A 23,366-nucleotide genomic window follows, 5' to 3' on the forward strand; every position below is an offset into this window, starting at 1 on the left:
AATAAAAAAGTTACTAATCTTTTTATGCATTAACAAGTATTAGAACTTAAGTGAAACATATAAATATAACCATAATGTGTTTTTATTTGAAAATAAAAAAGTGTTTTTATTTTCAAATATCAAATTATATAATCTATATCTTCATTGAAATCAAGTTATTTCATTTTTAACCAATATCTATTCATAAAAATTCAATTGATACAAAATACTATTCATTTTCAAAATGTAATATATCGAAATTATAATATTATCATATTATCGAAATATTCAAATTCAAAATTATACAAATATCAAGTATTCCATTTTAATTCAATGTGACTTATTCTCAACTATGTTTGTCAAAAAAATAAAAGACAGAAATGCAACATCTCAAAATAGAATATAAAGCATACGGTTGCAATACACGTGAGCACATATACGCGTGTAAGTGGCTTCAACAATCAACGGACGACAGAGGATCCCCTATGGGAATCCAAGCGAGCGAATCGTAGCGGGATTGAACGCTTGAAATGGAATAATATCCAATAATCTGGCAACTGAGAGAACGGGATAAAAAGGGACGTTTTATCGGAACATCGCAGTAACCGAGCGAGTTTCCGAACCATTTCCGGCTCGGCTCGCTTTCTGTCTGTCCCTCGGTAACCGGGCGAAATTAATTATTGATTTCGGATACAGGCATTCACAGGTCTGGAGTAGCTTTTAATCGAAAACGAACCATCCGTCCCGTTCGTTTCCGTTCGACGCGAATCCAACAACGATTCGCTCTAGAAGAGCCTGTGTTACGCCACTATCGAAATTTTTCTTTCAGTGAGATAGTTACTTTGAAGATAAAACGAGAACATGCAGAACAGATTTAGTTTTCATTTTTTTTTTTATACCTTTTTTTTTAATCTATAATTCTCATTGTATTTGTTTTTTCATTAATTATGTGATTCTGTTTTTTACATATTATTTAGATAACAAATCTGAATGATTACGTACATTAAGCAGCAAATATATTGCGATGTATATATCAACTCAAGCGATGGATTTAAATCAATGGTTGACACGAGATTAAAACATCATTCTATCATTTCCAGTCTAATATGAATCATTAAGTTAAATTCATCGCTTCAATCGATATATATATCGCAATATGTATAGAAATTTTTACAGTAATTTTAGGATGTGTGAAACACAAATAAAAGATCACGAAATTATGATAAAAAAATTTTATCGCAATTTATATAAAACATAAACATTATATGTATAAATATTTTTATAATGTAATGATATATATATAATATTTATTATAATATTATATATATAATATTCCTATTTTATAAAGATAAATATTCTTATAAAAATTATTTACGAAAATTTAATCAATAATGAATGAATTAAATAATTGATTTTTGTATAATATTAGCAGTTATTATTGATTAAATGTTAATATTTTTTAATTAAATTTTATAAATTTGAACTTTATGAATTTTAAGTTGTATCGTAAATATATCATTTTAATTATATTACGGAAAATTTGAACATTATCATTTAATGGGATATTATTAAGTATTATTTAGTATGTTTTATATAAAAATTTCTGAAATGTTCTTTATAGATTAATATATTTAAAATAAGTTGATCATAATTAGATTTAACTATCTTTGCTATAAACTATTTTTAAAATTCTTGTGAATGAATAAATATATACGATATAATATATTTGCATATAAATATGCAAAATGAATTGTCTATTTAAAATTTAAATTTAGACTAAAAACAATATATATATTATTGAACGATTAATATTATATTTTGGTTTTATATAATATTATATAATAATAATACAATATTATTTAATATAATATTAATTAAATATTTTGAATAGAAATTAAATAGAAAAAAATATATTAATATATTCGTAAATACTTTTGAAAGTCACAATTAAAATTTAAAAGTCAAAAGAAACAGAAAATTTGGTATTTAAAAATATAAATTGAAGTTTATCTATTAATTATAAATATAAGATAAAACGAAACAGAAAGAAAATGAAGCAGTTTTATCTTTGTCTTATTTTGCTGTCTCATCCTTTCATAGTTTCGTTTTATCGATTGTAATTAAATAAAAAAATAAATAAATAAATAAATAAATAAATAAATCTCAGCCGATATTTTTGTACCAATTATATTTTTTTGTTTGTTCAGATTTTTACAATTGAGATTTATTTAGAAAAGTTATAAATCTCTTAAATTATAATGAACCGATCGTTAAATGAACCGAGACGGCGATAAAATAAGACGGCAATATAATAAAAATAACTATTTCACGCTTATTTTATTTCAACGAGATTATTTATAATTTAATAAATAAATTTCAATCAATATAAATCATATATCAAGTTTTGTACTTGTTTTGGCTTTCAAAAATATTTCAATATATTAACATATTATATATTAGGTATTTTAAACAAATTAAAAACAATTATTATTGTAGTATTATTACGTGATTAACAGTATATTTTGATTTAATATTATATAAACGTTATGCATTAATGCCCAAAATAAACAAATCGTTCTTAAGAATATATCTATTGTTGTCCAATTTGGGCTTGCATTTCATAAATATGAAATTTATTGTGTCTGGATCAAACTTGAACATGACCATTAAAAAGTTAAACATATTGAATAGAAATTAAACATACTTAGATAATTATATCAATAAATTAAGATTTTTATATATAGGAATATAATATAAAATGCAAGTATTAATATGATTAAAATAGGAAAGACACATATAATTAAATCTCTATAAAAATATTTTATTAACTATTAGCTCTTTAGAAATATAAAAGATAGGATGAAAGGAAAATTGGAAACAATAACATACGAGCTTCAATTTTTTTTATCCATCCATAGATATAGATGGGACGGGTGGAAGTGGACCAGAGGTATTGGATCTAGACCTTATTGAATCTTCTTTCAAAGATACCAAATTCTCAGTTAACTAAATCAAAAAGGAAATTTGCATAAATATTACACTTGCATAAAGATGATAATATAAAAATAATAATAAAAAAATATTTTATACGAATAAATAATTGTTGAATAATATTCAAAAATAATTAAGACACATTGATATAAAAAATATGAGCAAAAAAATGATTAGGAAATAACATCAAGGATTCTTTGATGGAAAATTAAAAATATAATATACAATTTACTATTTTCATATCTGAATTGAAAAGGAAAAAGTACAAAATCATTTATCATGTAAAAATTCCATATTCTTTAAATGAAAAATGTATATATAATTTGCAGATATACAACATTTGCATAGCACACTTCTCTTGTTCATAAATGTATATATTCATGTCAATAAAATTAACATGTTTTAAGTGCTCTAAATTTTAAGCAATATCTTTAATCACCTCCTGTAATTCAGCTTTTGTGAACATATGAAACAGTTTTTCAGGTGTCATTGTCATTACTTCTATATTATTATCACTTAGTTTCTCTTCCATAACTTGTTTCAATATAACCAAAGCTGCTTTTATTGCTTCTTGAAGTGTCATAGACTATAAAAATATTATAAAAAATATTTAAAATATTAAACAAGAATTCATATATGCATATATATAAAATATGAAACATTTATATATATTAATATTATCTATTACAATAAATATTTTACCTTATGATAAACTTCCTGAAGATTTTGTTGTGCACCTTCATTTCCTGATCCAATAGCTTTGGCATCAAATTGTACAAAGGTACCAGAAGGATCCATATGATACAATTGAGGTCCTTTTTCATCAATACCAGCAAATAACATTGCTACACCAAATGGTCTTGACATAGCACTACCATCATCATCACTGTCTCCAAATTGTATAGCTAGATTTGATACAGCCTGTGCTGTTGATTCTACAGACATTCTTTCATTATAGACAAACCAATGGTTTTGACATTCCACTCTAGCACGATCAATCATTGTTCTAGAATCAGCTATTAAGCCTGATGCTGCGCATCCAATATGTTTATCAATTTCTACAATTTTTTCTACAGTTGTGGGTTCCATTAAACTGGAAGTAATACGTTTTTCCACAACTAAAACAACACCTTCTGATGTTGCAATTCCAATGGCAGTGGAACCAAGTTTTATAGCTTCTATAGCATATTCAACTTGGAATAATCTTCCTTCTGGAGAAAAAGTATTAACACCATGATCATATTCAGAACGTGTTAAAAACATCTGAAAAAAATATATATTATTAAAATTTATATTTAAATAAAATATATTAAAATATAAACATATATTATCGTATACATATTAAAGTTTTGAGGTTATAATCCTTATATTCAATATTAAGATATTTAAATAAAAATACATAAAAATAACAACCTTCAAGTATAATTACAATAAATTTTTTTATTCATTAATTATTTATTAATTAATAATTATAAAAATTTAAAAAAGACTAAATGAAATGAGGTTAACTTGGAATGACATAGCAAAACCAATGAATTTATCAATACAAATATATAAATGCAAAAAATTAAAATTCCATTGAAAATTAATTATTTTCTAAGAATTGAAAGTATCTTACCTTTAAGATAGATTTATTATTATAATAAAAATTGTTTAATATTAAATTTAAGCCGACTGTCACAAACGCTAGTCACGAAAGGAATTGAATCGATGGCGGGGATAAATACAGAGATGTATCTTTAATACTGAGAACCCTAGAATTATAGTAAAATTTTTTAGTAATTTCGAGGGATAGAAATATATACCTTCATAAAAATCATAAAAATTAAAAATAATTAAAATTATTATATATTTATTATTAAATTATATAATTATACTTTGATTTTTAAAAATAAGTATTTTGGTATAATTTTGGTTAATTTGATATAAATATTAATCAAAATATATTTATATATTATATTTCAAATATTATTTCTTTTCATTAATTACGTATACTATTAATCATTATAAATTTATTTTACTGTTTTTACATTGTTTAGTAACAAATATATATTAAATTTAATTTATTTTCTATATTTATATTTATTTACTACTTATTGCTGCCTATTTAAAAATGGCTCGTGACATATTTGTCCTGTGAGGTTATTTTAAATAATATATATATAAAAAAAAAATAGGAAATAATTCTTAATAAAATAAATAATACAAACATTTATACAATGAATAATAGAAATATTTATTTATTACCAAAACTTAACTCTGCTTTTATTGAAGAAAATTGGAATGAATTATTAAATCTTCTTAATCCGAAAATATTTAGAATTTCTGAATCAGAGTATGATTTAAAAAATAATAATAAATATAATATCTCATAAATAAATATTATAAAATTAATAAATCAAATTTTTTAATTTTAGGGAATTAATTGCTTTTTCAATCTTAGCAAAAGTAGCAGAAATTCTTACAACTGAAAATCCTGTTATTCCAAATAATATAAAAATTGTTTGTTTAAAATGTTTAGGAAATTCTTGTGTCAACAGTTATATACATAAAGAATATATTTCAATTGATATTGAACGTGGAACGTATAGTCATAAATTATATTCTATTTTAGCAAATAATGAAAATATTAAAGAAATGAAAATATCTAATTCTTATCCATTCAATTCTCATTTTCCTTATGAAGGTGTCATAGATTGGACATCAAACTTTATTACATCGCATATGTTGGATAATGATTTGGTAGATGAAAAATTAGAAATTTTAAGATTATGTATTCAATTTCTTTGTAATCTATTTACATTTGCATCTATAAAAAATAGCGATCATCTAGATCAATATAATATACCAAAATATTTATATGATACTAATTTAAAGGATATAATAATGTAAGTATATAAATTTAGGAATATAAATTTGTATAATAATGTAAATATTATTAATACAAATTTATATTTCTTTGTATTAATTATTTTAATAAAATAATATTATGTTTCAAAATGTTATATCTATATCAAATATATTATGCATTTCCTTATATAGAAATATAACAAATTGTGAACATATGTCACTTGTTAAAGCTTCATGTGCATTTATACATAATGCTTTAAAAAAATATGAAGGAAATACTTTTTTAGAAAGAGAAAAAAAACATTTGTGTTCACAATTGTTAAAACCAATTAAACAAGATTTTGAAAGTGCAAAAGAAGCTCTTATGCTTTTATTACTTGAAAGAAATATATTAGAAAATATATATAATGATATGACTATTGAAAATAAATTATATTTATTAGAAATCATTTGTAATGAACTTTCAAATTCAATACATAAATTTAAAAGCGAATATATATTTACAAAGGATACAATTGAATTTTTGATTGAAAGATTTTGTAAAAGAAGTGATTTAATTTTAAAAACAGTGGACATATATTTAGATGAAATGGAACCTATAGAAATTGTTATTCTTCTTGATATTATTGGAATCTTGACATCAAAATTTTGTGAAGAATATAATTTTCTGAATAATTATAAAAATTTACTTATTAATTGTACTTGTAAGTATATTTGTATAATTTAAAATTAATATTAAAAAATTATATATTTAATGATAATATTAAAATATTTAAGAAAATTTAATATTATTATTTTTACAGATTTATTAAAATCTATTCAAATGATTGGAAAACAATCAGATAATCATTTTACACCATTACAAAAATTAAGTGATGTAACTTTAGCAATGAAATTAACAAATAATAATTCAGAAGCATTTTCAAATAGTATAGAATTTAAAGAAAATAGAAGTAAATTGAATTCAACGAAAAACGATTTTCAGAATCATCCCACATTTGGTTTTAAAGCTGGTTTAATAAGGATTATTGGAAATATATCATATAAAAATAAGGAATATCAAGATCTTGTAAGTATAAAATTCTTATTTTTTATCCATTTATATTTTATAAGAAATATTTTATATGTACAATATATTAAACTTTTAATTTAAATAATATATTAAAATCAAAATTGAATTTATTTTGAATATTTGTATTATAAAAATTAAAAATTATTTGAAATATATATATTATCCATAACAATATTTTAAATTATCATATGTTGGTAATGTAAATAACACAACTGTTTACAAAGCTTCTGGAAAGTAGCGCCATAAAATCTTGTACGGTTGTGTTTGAAACTACATTGAATATATTGCAACGAATAGATTCACCATAAAAATTTCATTTATAATTAATATCGAGCAAAAAAAATGTCATAATTTTTTCTAATTAATCATCGATCTTATAATTTTTATAATGAATCCATTTCTCTTCTATTCTTCATCTTGCAGCGTTGATTCATTTATCACGTGCACCCGCGTACAAAGACTTTTTGCATCATAGATCATCTTCTGACACGCAAAATGAGAAAAAACAAAAGATACAGAAGAGCAAAAGAGAATATAGATGAATATTACAAACCTTAAGTTTAAAACAACTCTCCCATTGCTTGATTTTTATTTAACCCCTTTATACGTATATGTATACAGGCTTTCGAGTGATCGTTATTACTTATTGATTTCATCTCTGGCGCGCGAGAGATAGTGCATAAAAGAAACGAGAACGAGTCTCGTGTAGCATACAGTGTTCATCGAACAAAGGAAAATTAAGTATCCTGTCCAAGTTGAAGACGCGGCAATTTAACCAGCATCGAATACTGTGTTAATATATTAGCATGATCAAATTCATGGCCATATTTCTGTTGAATCATTTTATCGATGCGCATACGTACAACGCAGGAACGTGAATATACTTCGATTTTTTCTTTTTTTTTGAATTTGTTTTTTTTCCTTTTTTTTTTTTTTTTTATTTTTTCTTAGATCTGTTTCATTGGTTCAATGATGGAAGGTGTCGAAGGCGATCATGTTCTTAAATTTCGTACTATAAACATGTACATATTTTGAATCTTGCTTCTTAAGCAATTGTAAAATGTATATATCGTCGTCGCAATTGCTCGTAAAATGATGGGACGCTTTCTCGCGTTATGCTGTTAATATATAACCCAATGGTAGCTGTGAGCTGTTTCATTGAAACACATATGGTTCATAATGAAAAATTTGCGTGTATACGAGCTTGTTTATGACGGCCATCGCAAAAACTTTTCGAGTAATGGTTATCACGTTTTAAAAATTTCTTGCGAGGATCTTTGTTTGTCACGTTCAATCTCCAACGTGCGATAATTCGAAATGTATGGATTTAGGACTCGTCAATAAAATGTATCATCGTTTCAACTTGCGATTCAATTACGTTTCATTCGATTTTCAATAGCGATTCATTTTTCATGATCATGAATTCATGAACGCAGGCCACAGCTTGCAATGTATCGGACTGTGCAAAAATAATATTTTTATGGCTACGTGAATGGCAAATGCTATAAATCAAACTCCATGCCGTTGCTATAAAAATAAATTAATATCTGCAATATTGTGACGATGTAATATCTTTTAGGTAACTTCCAATGATCCTTTTAAGGTATTGCAGAGACTTTATTGTTAATAGAAAATTTTCAAATTTCTTATTTTTAATCTTTAAAAATTATTAAAAAATTTTTTTTTATTTCAAATTTTTATAAATTTCAAAGTTAAACTTAGTCATAATCGAATTATTATATATTTCGTAATAAATAACTTCAAATGTTAAAAATATAAAGATAATCTCAATCTATCGGTATCATATTCCATCTAAAAGATGAAATTAATAAAGATAAATCAAATAATCTTTTCTTTTCTATCATTTTACTTGACATTCGTCTTTCAGCAATATGCAGTAATTTCTTTGGACAATTTTATCCCACTTATCTCCAGTAAGTTATCTTTTTTACAGACAAAAAAAAAAATGGCTTTCGCATATATGCATAAATACTCAACGATGATTCGCAATTTTACGCGATGTTTTCCAGTTTTATGTATGATATCATAAGCAGATTCATACACATGCAGGCTCACGCTTCTCAATAATGAGAATTGAATTTTTTCAGCTTCGTGAAATGGACGTTATTCCCTTGCTTCTGGATTGCTGTAATATAGACGCGAGAAATCCACGTAAGTTATCAAAACTTTTGTTTTTTTTTTTTTTTGTTTCTTGTGATCGTCTGTTTATTATAATTCGGGATGAATTCTCAATGATATCCCGACACGCTAATTAATGCACGTGTTAAATTTTACGCGCGCAGTTATAATGCAATGGACGATCCTCGCATTGCGGAATTTATGTGAGGATAATCCTTCGAATCAAGAGATCATCCGAAATAGCAGTAGAATCGGCGTTGTGGAGAATAGTGTGCTACAAGAAATGGGTGTCACGCTGCACGAGGATGAGGAAGGAAAAAAGATCGGAATCGTGCCTTTACCGCGTGAATGAAAACGTTATTGAATTTATTATTTATTAAATTTTCAATCAATATATTTAATTAATTAAATTTATTATTTTAAATTGAAGTTTTTTAACAAAAATTTTTATCGTTCACATAGATTGGAATGAAAAAGAGAATTGAACGAATTGAGATAATGAAAAATTAATGATTCTGATATTTTTGGATATAAGGTAAAGAATGTACAGTAATAATAATTAATATTTGCTCTATTTTTTTATATTTTTAGATCAATTTTCTTCGATTTGTTTTTTTTTATTTTGATGAAATTACAATTATACATAAAACCAATCAATTATACATAAAAATTCAAACAGATAATATAAAATAATAAAATGAAAAATGTAACAGCTATAAAATTCATTTATTTACGTATAATTTTGAATTAAAGGAATAGCGGTTTCTTTGGCGAGACGATCGTTTTCTCATGAACTCGGTCGGTCATCAGATGCATAATCACAGTGCTCATGTTAATTATATTAGTATTCACTAGCATATATATCGATACTTCTCCGGATAAGGTATCGGTGATCTCTTTATCGGGAGTTAGACCGCAATAATTATTCGAGAGTTAGACCGATTGCAAACGTATCTCTCGTGGCGTGTGTTGACTGTAAAATAAGCCTACAATTATAGTACATGATAGGTACCATTACATGAAATATGATATCATATTGCGTAAAGAGACATTATATCTGCATTCGCGGCCAACTGATTTACGATACAATAAAAGCTGCTACGGGTTCACGGTCTATTAGCAGTTACTAATGCAGTTATACAACTGTACTTTCGCATCTGTCATGTGAATTTGTTTTCAAACATCTACTTGACATCGTCTCTATCATTACTATTATTTTTCTAAGAAAAAACGAATTGTTTTGATCTCTTTAAAGATTTAAATCGAATTATTGCGATTTTCCTTTAAGATTTCTTGTTCTCTAAATATTGATTTGAATTAATTAAAAATAAATTAATTTTTGTCCTCTCGCTGTTATAAATTTAAAACATATATTTTTTTTAAATCTTTAACGTTATTTATTTCTTTCTATTTCTAATTCTTAATATCTCGATTAACGCATTTTCTTTTTCTATATAGATCTAGAATAGAGATCATTAGTTACAAATTGTTTACTTAATATATCATCACTTCATGCGTAAATTAATAAAATTTGTATCATTTAAAGTACCTAAAAAAATATCAATAGAAGATAAAGTTTTAAAAATTACAAATAAAAATTATTATTACTCAATAGGTAAATTATAATTATAATATATTATACGTATTATAGATATATTAAAATTGTTAATATATTATACAATATTTATATCGCATAATAATCATTTCTTCTTTTAATCAATAGTGGCGGTAATTTTGAATTTCTCTTTTGCCACCAACGTTGTTTCGACAACTAGATCCATATTTTCTCAGGTTTGAATAGAAATCGACAGGTAATTACATTGATATCGCGATAGAAATTCGTTTAACGTGAGTCACGGTTTATGTAAATGTTTTATAAAATATAATGATACGTTTCTATCAATACGCGAACATGATTCACGATCTAATCGAGTCTAACCAACTGTTCGTTGATTTATGGTCTATTGTGCGTAAAGAATTACATCTCGTTCATACATTTTCTTATTTTATTATTATTCATTATCAAATTACCTTACATTTGTTATTTAATTTTTATTTAATCGTCATTTAATTCGGGTAATCCATTCAATGAATGGAACGTAAAAAAAAAAGAAAACAAATCGTATTATAATCGAAAATTATAATGTAAAAAAATTATAAATTTCGAATAAGAAATCTTTTGTTGTGAGAATCTTTGTTGTTAGAATGTGATACTTATATTGAAATAAAAGAATTACAATTTTTCTAATTTTGTTTAATTACTTTTATATTTGATCGAAATATCCAATTTCTTTCTAAATAATACAAAACAAAAATAGATTTTATTTTAATTATATTTTAATGATCAATTAGAATAAGAAAATCTTTTGTTATATTTGAACTATAATAAAATATCTAGTTTCAGATTTTAGAAAACTGAAATTGTCAAAAATTTATTTTTATGTTTTTAAAATTAATTTTATATTTAATTTTGATAAAATTCATTAAAATATAGAAATAACCAAGAAAACGAAAAAATGTATCAATGATAATTAAACATTCTTTCTTTGACCACTACTAATTAACTTGTTATTTATAAAATGATTTGTTTTACTGCGTATAATGCTTTTGGAGCTTGCGAAAAAAGGAATCATGAAAAGAAAGAAAAGATTAGTGTGGACACCGTAGAAGCAGGCGGCTAGCATGAACCGCGGGAGATTGCTTTTAATTTAAATATCAAGCGATCATGGACGATTAATCTCAAGCGGCCATAATGGCTGGCAATTAACGCAAAATTTATCAGCTAATTATACTCGGGGTTAATAGTGTTGGGGTAATGATTCTTTTACAAAAGAAAACGACAAAATAGAATGAGAAAAAAAGAGAAAAAAATAAAATTAAATTACATATTTGTTGCATCCTGACATATTTTACAATACAATAAATACAATAATTGAGTAAAAAATTTAAATTAACTATGTTATTTGAAAAATAAATAAATAAATAACAATTTGTACGAATGAATAATAAATAATAAATATGAATAATATATATTAATTGAATTAATTGAATTGAATCAATTAAAATTATTATTTTAAGACATAGAATTTTTCATAACTTTTTTGGTTTAATGTAACGTCAAACTATTTTTGTAATTTTTTGATGATTTCTTCACTATAGATTTTTATTGATAGAATAAGAATATGAAGAAATCATTTCAATAATTATTATATTTATTATTAAATAATTAAAAAGCAGAACTTTATGAGTGGTTATAAATGTGTTAATTAAGCTTTTTTCTTAGAATTTTTTTTAATATCTGCACTCTATTGATGTTATTAAAAAAAGATTAAAATTTTTTCATATTATATAAAATTACATATATATAAATAGATATTGTAATCTGTGATAATAAATAATAAGTAATAATAAATAATAAGTCAAAATATTGGAATGAATATTTATCACATGAGATATAATCTGTATTATATATTATGATTCATTATTAAAAAATAAAATGTGGATATTTATATTTATTTTAAAGAAAATTCAATAAATTTCTATATATAGTGTGATGAAAAAGATCTATCTTTCCAATAAAAAACTGATTTCTAGAATATGTGAAACTAATAATCATGGTTTGGTTAATATCCGATTTCAACCAGATATATCATGTTGATCAGATTGATGACTTTTCATTGCACATGCTTGTTGATTAATATTCATAGATTCTGATGCGTGAAAGCGTCTCAAGTTCCGACTTTATGCAATTTCTCGATTGATTGATATTTTACTCGATAATATATCAAATTTTTTATAATAATTTATAATAATTTATATTAATAATTTCTCGAATAATAATTTTAAAAATTTTATTTTTCAAAATATTAATCTCGGGAAATTTAACAGTTTATGTGCAAATATATATATTTTATATTTCTTACCTCAATAATTATTAAGTGAGAAAATTTATATAAGATTTTACATCATGCAATCTCATAAAAATTATTGTACACTTTGAATTCCTTTATTTTTAATTATATTGTTGTCAGAATAAAGTATACAATAATATATACTATACTATATATATTGTATATTATAAATATAGTAATATAATATTTCTCATTAAATGAAACTTTCGAAAACACTACACTACAATATTTTTTAACATATAATTCTTAAAAATTTTCATTTTAATATGAAGTTGCCTTATCTAATAAAAAAAATATTGATATAATAACTCGCATGATTATTCGAGATTCCGATATGATATCCAAAATATCATGATGTAAATTGCATGCTTGTATAATTCGTGATTCAATTAGCTGAGCGACCGGAAATCGAGTTGAATGGGAAAAACAAGCGGCGCAAGTAGGGTGTAAACAGGCGGAAAAGTAAATCGGCTAGCATATATTAATAGTGGCTGCGAATTGTGCCTATGTCGGTGCCTAATAAGTCGTGGATCCCCTTTTAAACGATCCCTGCCTCGAACGGACCTGTGCGCCTACGCGAAACTCTTCTGAAAGAGCCGACAGGCCAATATATTTCCTGTGCCCTCGTATGCCTTGCGTACATCGATCGTGTACAAAAGAGTTACATCGTTATATAGAGTGACACCAAAGATGAAGTGTGGAATACCATTACCATAGATAAATTATACGTATCAATGCAAATTCATGTTCTTATAAAAATAACTAACGAAATATTTTTTTCTCTAAGTAAACACTTTAGATTTTGATATTTGTATATATTTTTGTTTATTACGTATATCTTCTTATTTTTAAGTAAATGAGCGTTAAAATGATATAGTATTAAAAATATATTACATTGCATATTATACGGAATATCTCACGGGCAATGATACAATCGTGAGTGATTCTACATGAAAAAAAAAAAAAAATAAATAATCGAAAATATGAAATAAAATTTTTTCATTTGAAAATTTTTCAAACTTTAAACTATTACTATTTTATTTTCACTATTATATTTAAACTATTATATTTAACTATATATTTAAACTATTTTATTTTCAAACTATTTAAATAAAATTGATTAATTATTTATTGAATACGAATAAATTATCGATAAAACTTATCGTAGAATTGAATTTTATATATTTTTTATTAATTTAAGTTCTGGTTTTTGAAAAAATCAAAATTGAACATATATGTAGTCAAGTAATTTTTGAAATGGACAAAATTTATTCTTTTCTTTTTATTTATTTTCACATAATTATCTTTTATCGATCAAATTTCATTTTAATTTTGTATTTGAACATTTTTTTTCAATTGGATTCACTCGAAAACTCTAAATTTCAATTGTATCCTATATATTAATTATTATTATTTCTATCTTACTTATCTACTATTATATGTAAACAATAATTATTAATAAAATTAATAAAATAAGTAACATATGAATAATAATATTAAAAGAATATTTATAATAAAATAATATAGAAATAAACAATGATAAATTTTTGATACATATATACATATTATAAATTAATATGTATATCATATAATAAAAAGTTGAAAAATCTTGCAATATACCGCATGACACTACATCCCATCATGATTCAGCATTAGAACTGAAGCCATAAAATTCTTAAAATTTCATCAAAGATCCACATAACGTTAACCCTCTACTATTAACAAATCCTGTGTATCTCTCACCAAGAGATCTCCACTAAATAATCTACCAACGTTTTAACCACGTTGAAGGAATAAAAACAATCTTGTATATTTATCAAGACAAGTTTCATGGACGGTCGGTGTTTCTACCGCCGTAAAACATTCCGCTAATGTGTCCGCCTTCTAGATGCGGATTGTCCGCACGCAAGTTCCTCGTGAAGGAAAAACTGGCAAAGAAATGTCGTGCGTCTAATCGTGAACGTAAACACAGAACTTGCGTCCAGATCTCGCATAGTCCCAGGAAATGTGTTTTAACGACTGCCGCACACGGTGCATAAGCCATAAATGTTGCGCCGGGCCGGGGATTCGTGTAATAGCCACTAAAAGCAGCCCTCGTCCCTTTATGGACCGTAAAAGCTCGGATATTTGGAACGAGGAAACCGTCGCTTAAAACTTAAGCAGAAGTGAGTCGTGATCGTTCTCGATGAGGGCGACTCATCTCGTCGGAATCATGGTAATCGCGAAAAAAAATATTTTCTCCGCCGTTTGTATCGGAGAATCGAACTCTTTGCTGGGATTTTTTAATAACGATCTTTCATATTCGAGGAAGAAATGGCTTTTATTCGATATCAGTGATTCCCAACCAGTGAATCCATAAAAAAAGATTAATTTGACATTTATTTATTTTAATATTAATTTAATTTATTTATTTATTTATTTTAATATACTTGTATTATATTTTACAGAAATATTAATTAAAATTTTCGCTACAGCAAAAATCCTGCAATTTTATAAATTTTTCTTATCTTATTTAGAGGGTTGTTAATTATTTGAATATTACGAAAAAAGATTGTAAATCAAAATATATTTAAAAATATTGAAAATGATTAAAAATGAAATTATTTAAATTTATTTATATTTATCGATTAATCGTTATTTTGTTGTTTTGTTACTTTAGTTCAAATAACGTTATTAGAATAATATTTTTAAATAATGCAATATTTTAATATTTGTTTCTCTTTTTATAATTAATTTTATCTTGATCTATTTGTATTTATATAATTCAAATATTATAATTTCATTTTATTGGAAAAATATATTTTTTTTAATAGCATTTTTATTCTTTCAAAATATTATTTTAATGTCTACATTTAAATACATTTTTTTTCGTTGTATTTAAAAATTTGATCTTAATTCTTCTATATATTAAGATTATTTTCTATCTCCATCATATCTATACATAATTTTCTTTAAAATCGAAAAAATTATTGCCATTATAATGTTATATTTTAATAAAGTTTTATTTAAAAAAAAAAAGACAAACTAAAGAATCTTTGGAATATAAATTTTAAATTAAAATTTCATAGTTTTTTAAAACATTAAAAACATTAAAATTTTTGTTTGTTAAAAGAAAAAAAAATGACAATTTAAAAATGAATTAAATTAAAAAACGAATATAATTTTATAGTGGATGAAGGAAAATTGTATTTGAAAATTTCAATTTTCAATCGTTGAATGTTTATAGAAAACTGGGTGAAAAATTAATTAAGATTTCATTCAATTTTTTATACGTAATGAAATTGTCACCACAGAGTGCCTGAATTAGAGAAACGAAATAAATCTGTTCCATTTGAATTGGTTCATAAGAAACTATGAAGCAATCAAAACTGGTATCGACTCGGTTTGATACAAGTAGGTCAATAACTTAACATCGTTAATGAGCCGCTAATTACACAGCTGCGACACGGAATGTTTGATTTATGTGAGATTAAACGTGTTTTTTTCTTTCATACCTATAATTTGCGTGTCTACTTGAATTTCACAATGTTAATTGAATTTCGGAAATATCGACTTGTAATGCGAACGTTGTAAGTGTATTTGATTTTGAAGTGTAATCTACTTAAAAGAAAAAAAAAAGAATCAAAATTCATCTTAAATTTACTTTTTGATAAGATTAAAATTTTAAAAAAGAAGGAACTTTAAATTTTATATTTCGACATCGAATTTATAAACAAAATGTTATAAAAATATATTGAGAAAACAATTGGTTGATTATGTCATAAGAATTTTAAACACCATTACTTTAAATTATTGTTTACAATAAATAAATAAATTTTTATTCGTACTAAACAAATTTATATTTCAAATATATTGCGTCTTTTATTATATATACTAAATAAATTAAAAAACGATATGAAGAAACATAAATACAAATTAAAATTTCTTTATATGAAATGTTTTATCGTTGAATGTACTCAGAGGTTAGGCATTTTTGTTATGTCTTGGATATTTCAAATATATCACTTTTTAGATAAGTTAGAATGGGACGTTTTAACCCTTTTACGATTATGAACCCATATAGGTTATATGGGTTTCAGGAGAAACATGCAACTTAACTTTTTAGTTATTTCTAACTTTAGGCCATCATTTCGTTCATTATCGTAAATGTTTAATTTATAACCATTAAATAATTATTTTTAAGCTATAACGCGAGAATACGACTAATATATATTATTATAATTGACTAATATAAGAGTTAGAAAAATTATAAATTTTCAGAATTCTTTTAGAGTGAATAGAATATAAATTTTTATGCAAAATTTATAAATATAATCGAAGAAATCTGATAGTTTAAGTAATTTAAGTAGAAATTGGTTTTATTCTTCAAATATAATAATGTCTATTATATTTTGAATATTTTGCATTTTTTTACATATTATATAAATTCTTATACATTCAAATTTTGAACAAATTGCATAAATATCTGTAATCTAATAATATATTAATTTCTTCTTATCAAATAGTGACGATATAATCTATTTAAATTATATGTATGATATTTTTTTTAATTTACTTTGAGATTGACGTAATAAGATTAAAAGAGATACATTTCATATATATTCATATTTCTTTTAATTTTTTATTAAGCATATTCTAAGTAAATTTTAACATATCTATCTATATACATGTATTTCTGGTTTTACAATATTCTTTAGTTATAATTGAAAGAAAATTTCTTTCAAGAAAATTTTTTTTAAATTATTCTTTTAAATTCCACTTATAACTAATTTTAATTTTAATTCAATACAAATATATAAATTTAAAAAAGCAAACAATGAACGAATAAAATACATAATAAAGTATAAATTATTCGTAACTTTATTATAAAAATATTTATTTATTCACTAAACAGTAGAAATAAATGAATATTTTATTATAAAAGTAATATTAAATCATTTCTTTTTTTGTCTATTTTTGTCATTCTATTTTTATCAAAATATATATTTAAGAGTTTGCATTTTTATGTTATTGAAAAATATTGATTTAATATTGATATACTAAGTTTGTTACTATTTCTGTGGATTTAAATATATAAATTCATTGTAGAAATTCATTATAAAATTTTTATGAGAATTAACTATATTTTAATCTGATTTTATTTATAAATAAAAAAAAATAAAATACTATTATTCGATATTTATTTTCAATATTTATTTTATCAGATTCCAACATTTTTTTAAATTAATTTATATAACAGTTCATACAAATTGATTTTTCAAATTACATTATTAGATTTTGAGAAATAAACATTTTTAAAATGAATGATTATACAATTTATTTGATGACTTTTCAATTGATTAAAATATAAAAATATAATTAGCTAACAAATATTTTTAAAAAATTACCTCAAATATATAGAAATAAATTATTCGTTTCTTCAATTTTTTCTAAAATTTTTAAATTTTTCAAATAATAATTTCATAAGAAAAAGAAGAATCCAGCCTAAATCCCCTATTCCAAGGAAAGACCAAAAATCAACTCCTTTTCCATTCTATTATAAATTATTTTTCCGAAATTAAATCGAAAATTCATCGCACGCGACTCGTCGTACGCGAATCTCCGCGATAAACGATCGCAAACAAACGAGAGATCACGTGAATCGAGGTAATCGCGTATCAACGGCACGGCAAGAAACCGTTTCAAACGGTTAGAACTACCATCATCGAGTCGACGTGCACGAGGGTGACGTTTCATGGCCCACATGATATTGCGCGGCCGCCGATCAAACGCGGCACAGCTCGACCGAATTAACGAAACGAAATTAATCGTCGCGAACGATCGCCCGTTCGAACGTAACCACATGTTAAGGAAAGAGAAAGAGAGAGAGATAGAGCCAGTTATATTTTCCGTTCTGGTCTGTTTGCCGGCTGGCATGTGGGCATTATCTTTACGACCTCCTCGCCGTGGAGGAGACGCGAAAGGACGAACGCATGCGCGATACGCGGTCCGGAACACGGCGAACTCCGAAACCGGAGAACCTGTTATCAAAGAAACGGTGGCTGCCGTGCCGGGCCAATTATCATCTGACTCGAAACGAACGCGCGCCGGTTTCGATCCCAGACGAGGCGAGCCCTTAATTTCTCACGAATGGGTCCCAATAAAAGTTGCTCCGAGGTGGATTTTCACTGTTGTTGGAAGTAAGATCGGTTGTGCTGCGGTTGGAAGCGGATTATCCGAAGATTTGATGGGGAATGTTTGATGGCGTTTAAGAAAGTTTGAAGATGCTTGCGAAGATTGTTGGTTTGGATTGTTATTCGTAGAGTGATCGTCGGATAATAATCGGTGAAGATGATTTAAATGTGTGGTCCAAGGTTCGAAGAATGTTTGATAACGTTTGAGAAAGTTGAAAGATGTTTATGAAGATTGTTGTTGTGATGATCGTTCGTAGAGTGATCATTTTAACCATTATGCTGGAGATTGTTTGTATTAAAAACGATTGAAACGTACGATCAAGAATTTGGAGAATTTGATGTTTGATCATAAGCGAGCAATTTCTCATAAATGGATTCTAATAATGACTTCGACATAGATTTTGGTAATTATTGGAAATAAGATTGGATCAAGAAGGCGATTGAAAATAGATGATTGAAGATTTGAGGATTGCTGAATGCTTAAGAAAAGTTGAAAGATGTTTGTTGGGAATCTAGTGATTGTTAGAATGACGATAATTGAATTGTTAATACATTTTTAGTGAAGTTTTTTAACTGAATTAAGATAAAAATTTTTGGAATAAACTTTAAAAAGATAAATGATTTGACGGAGAAGTGATTTTGGTCAAAGGTATAATGAGTGGATAAGAAGAATTCTTTTAAGTATACAAATTGGAGGAATAATTGTTAGAAAGATAGAAAAATGATGATTGCAATTTAATCTTTCTTTAAAATCTGATATAAACAAACAATTAAAGTTATAATTGTAAATATCTATGAATAAGAAAATAAAATTTTGAGCTTCTATAATTAAAAGAAATTAATATTATAACTATGAATGATAAAAATGAAAGCTGTAAATAATGAAATAGCTATTTAAAAACTTTTAATGATTTTTATCTATAAGAAGTGATACAATAATGTATCGTGAATTTGCAATTATTATCAAATGTTTGATAAGTAATCTAGAATCGAACAATTAATTAAAATGATTCACAATTAAAGCTGATAAGTATAAATAAGGAAGTAGCATCTTAGAAACTTTAAATCCTTTAATCTTAGAAATATCATTATAATGCGATATTGTGAATCAGAAAGAGATTTTATCAGAGATTTGCGTTAAACAAACTTGATCCATAAATGATTCAAACGATTAAAAATAGCTAAAATAGTTATAAATAAACAAATTGAATTAGTATAAAAATATTTTCCTTAAATAATGATTTTTATTTTTTCGAACAATACTAAAACATTTGCGTTAAACAAACTTGATCCATAAATGATTCAAACGATTAAAAATAGCTAAAACAGCTATAAATAAACAAATTGAATTAGTATAAAAATATTTTCCTTAAATAATGATTTTTATTTTTTCGAACAATACTAAAACATTTGCGTTAAACAAACTTGATCCATAAATGATTCAAACGATTAAAAATAGCTAAAATAGTTATAAATAAACAAATTGAATTAGTATAAAAATATTTTCCTTAAATAATGATTTTTATTTTTTCGAACAATACTAAAACATTAAGTTAAATTAAGAAAAATCAATTAAAAAAAAACTCAAGATACAATAAAAAAATCACAATCTATGATTATATAAAATCAACAAACTATCATTGCATGATAGTTAACTTAAGATAAAAATTGAAATCAACATCTCTCTTTCGAATCACTTTCCCGTGAAAATAGATGATGAAGCATGATGAAGCTATTCCAAGGAATCTAATTCTAGATAATGATATCTCGAGTAAGAGTCTGGGAAAGCCAGCACGTCATGGTGTTTCAATGTCTCAAAGTGTAACGTCTGTTACCTTGGCAGAACGAAACCGATATTTATTCGTTTCATTTTAACCCTTGGAAACGGATGCAAAAAGAGAAAAACAAGAACATTGCTAAATTGTAGTAATCGTGTGTCTTGTAATCACCGGTTACTCAGAATGTCGGATTTATCTCGTAATTCACGCTTTCAGAACCAAACATTAATTAACATTTAATTTTTGCTGGTTTTCGGTTAAATTGTTCTTGAACGCGAATATATTTAGAATTTCTTCTTGTATTTTAGAATGTATGTAATTTCGAAAGTAATTATAGAAAAAAAAATAAACGATTTTTTAAATTTGTTAAAATCACAATCACAAATTATTGCGTAATTTTAGAAATGAATGAAATTGTGGAGATAATTCGGAACTTAAAATTAATATTTTTAAATAATTCTAAACGAAATTATATATAGAAAAAAAGATATATTTTCTTATAATATTTATTTATTTATTTAGATTTTAATTGTTTTTGAAAATTTTATAAAAATAGAAGAAAGAGAAATGATATATGAATATGAAATTATAAACTTTTATGTATCATATCTATTATGATATTTAACGATATTACGATTGTTAAAATTTTAATTTTAATAAAGAAGATGAAAATAAAAAATATTTGAAAATGAAAATGAAAAATCTGCAAATAATTTCAAAGATAAATAAAAAGAGAATGAAATTTTTTTGTAAAAATTATTTATTTTTCGATTACTTTTAGAATTCTCACTCTGTAAGAATTTTTACAAAAAAAAAATTGATCTTAATAAAAAAAAAAAGAGAGAAAATATTTGAAAAATTTCCAGATAATTTTAAAATATAAGAAGAAAGTGAAATTTTTTTTATAAAAATTGCTTAGAACTAGAATTCTGAATAATTATAAATTATAATAAAAATTTGACAATCGATAACTCGATGATAATTCAAAAAAAATAGAAGACATTTAGATAAAAGAACTGGTATGGATATTAAACTATATACGTAATAGCTCGAACAATTTTAAAGTCAATTACTCGTCCACGGATTTCTACGAAGTAGAAGAAAGCTTTAAAAGCAATTAAAGGAAAGAAAAATTCAAACTCGATTAGATTGCATTCAACAGTTTTTTCCTTGAAACGAGACAATTAAAAGCAAGAAACTCATGTACTTTTAATGTTAAATCCCTGAAATGTCTCTCGTAAAGTTAGTGACTGATGGCGATACACTTTTAAGGAGAACGAAAGAAGAGGAACGCCTTGCACCCTTGAACGCTACTCATTGTTAAATCCTTTGAACATTGATCACGCACTCGATAGCTTCTTCACGCAATTTTAAGGATTCGAGGAAAGGAAACTGGAGTATTTCAAAATCAGCTTAAAAGGCAATCGTTATTTTTTTTTTTTTAAATTTTTTAAACATTTTTTAAACATTGCGAAAAGATTAAAGGATTAAAGGAACAAAGGATTTTCCATAATTATATTCTTTAAATATCATTCAAATGTCGATTGAATCATAATCATAAATTTCGAAAAACTTTATTAATTTTAAGAATCTACAAGAAATTTTATAAATTTTAAAGAAACAAGGAATATAAAACGTTAGAATGAATGCACCTTTCCGAATATTTTTTCAATACTAAAATCAATACTAATACTATAAATGAATACTGTATATAATTTATAAATCAACTAAAACATAGAACTTCTAATCAACATGTATTAAAATTTTTCGAACTCCAACTTTCAAATTTCAAAGAATTCTTTACATCAAATGTCGATTACCACATATTCAACAAATAAGTTACCCAAACTTATTCTATTTCAAGAACGAGCAAAAGAAAGAATCTCGCGTCTCGATTTTCTCAAAAATCGAACAACCAGTTCGCAGTTCGGCACAAATTTCTCAGGAAACGAGATATATCAAGAAAGAAAGATCCTGCATATTCTTCTCAACAATAATAAGAAACCACTTCTTCGAAACAGCATCAAGAACAATTATGTGAATCGTAAGAAGAAAGAGGTTCGTCCAAAACGAAACGACCCATCACGATTTCAAATACGTTCGAAAGAAACAAGTTTGTCATTATCAAATACCGATTCCGTTCGCTGTACAATTCCACCGTCTTCCAACGAACGATCCAAAAGGCACCGAAAAATCGCGTAGCTAGACGGCATTCTTTCGCCACGGGGTAAACATCGCTGGTTTTATCCCCGATGATTTATGAAAACCGAGGACGTACTAATTACTCGATCGTGTGATCGATCGTGGATACGGTTTCGCGATAAGAAGGAAGCCAGCCAAGCTACGCTCGGGGAGGACCTCTCTTTCGCGACCGGTTGCTCGGTTTTTCACTCGCGCCACGATGAGAAACAGCAACCTCTGGTAGCTCGATTCCGCTAAGATGAAGAGTATCAGCCGCTTGTTACTTAGGTAA

At 25.1% G+C, this 23,366-nt stretch overlaps 3 protein-coding genes across 4 annotated transcripts in view; 2 read left to right on the plus strand and 1 right to left on the minus strand.

The window, feature by feature from the left end:
* Window positions 1-3,197: 3,197 nt before the first annotated feature.
* Window positions 3,198-4,724, minus strand: LOC108001410 (proteasome subunit alpha type-5). Its single transcript, XM_017062406.3, has 3 exons — window positions 4,589-4,724; window positions 3,673-4,233; window positions 3,198-3,556 (listed from the first exon to the last, which is right to left on the minus strand). The coding sequence occupies exons 2-3, from the start codon at window positions 4,231-4,233 to the stop codon at window positions 3,389-3,391; spliced, it is 729 nt and encodes a 242-aa protein (XP_016917895.1). The 5' UTR covers window positions 4,589-4,724; the 3' UTR covers window positions 3,198-3,388.
* A 28-nt stretch (window positions 4,725-4,752) lies between these two features.
* On the plus strand, window positions 4,753-11,279 carry LOC108001409 (ataxin-10). 2 transcript variants are annotated; one of them, XM_017062405.3, is made up of 7 exons: window positions 4,753-5,305; window positions 5,388-5,858; window positions 6,013-6,524; window positions 6,624-6,889; window positions 9,001-9,064; window positions 9,196-9,387; window positions 9,494-11,279. In XM_017062405.3, exons 1-6 carry the CDS (start codon window positions 5,190-5,192, stop codon window positions 9,381-9,383), a joined length of 1,617 nt encoding a protein of 538 aa, XP_016917894.2. In that variant the 5' UTR covers window positions 4,753-5,189; the 3' UTR covers window positions 9,384-9,387; window positions 9,494-11,279. The 2 variants fall into 2 exon arrangements, with proteins under 2 accessions (XP_016917894.2, XP_016917893.2); XM_017062404.3 differs by having other exon boundaries at window positions 9,196-11,279.
* A 10,347-nt stretch (window positions 11,280-21,626) lies between these two features.
* The window catches only part of LOC108001371 (protein Wnt-7b-like), a 183,718-nt gene continuing 181,978 nt past the window's right edge, over window positions 21,627-23,366 (plus strand). The window contains exon 1 of the mRNA XM_028668456.2: window positions 21,627-23,362. Within this exon, the coding sequence (XP_028524257.1) occupies window positions 23,334-23,362 (29 nt within the window). The 5' untranslated portion in view covers window positions 21,627-23,333. The remainder of the gene's footprint in view (window positions 23,363-23,366) is intronic.

Source organism: Apis cerana, linkage group LG5 (assembly GCF_029169275.1).
Source record: "Apis cerana isolate GH-2021 linkage group LG5, AcerK_1.0, whole genome shotgun sequence".
Lineage (NCBI taxonomy): Eukaryota > Metazoa > Arthropoda > Insecta > Hymenoptera > Apidae > Apis > Apis cerana.

What these genes read in the sequence shown, in the direction of transcription:
- LOC108001409 (XM_017062404.3), top strand. Translation starts at nt 5,190, where the DNA reads ATGAATAATAGAAATATTTATTTATTACCAAAACTTAACTCTGCTTTT. An exon ending in AATTTAAAGGATATAATAAT is followed by an intron (nt 5,859 to 6,012) that starts GTAAGTATATAA and finishes TTCCTTATATAG; the next exon opens with AAATATAACAAATTGTGAAC. An exon ending in ATAAGGAATATCAAGATCTT is followed by an intron (nt 6,890 to 9,000) that starts GTAAGTATAAAA and finishes GAATTTTTTCAG; the next exon opens with CTTCGTGAAATGGACGTTAT.
- LOC108001410 (XM_017062406.3), bottom strand. Translation starts at nt 4,233, where the DNA reads ATGTTTTTAACACGTTCTGAATATGATCATGGTGTTAATACTTTTTCT. An exon ending in TTCAGGAAGTTTATCATAAG is followed by an intron (nt 3,557 to 3,672) that starts GTAAAATATTTA and finishes ATATTTTTATAG; the next exon opens with TCTATGACACTTCAAGAAGC.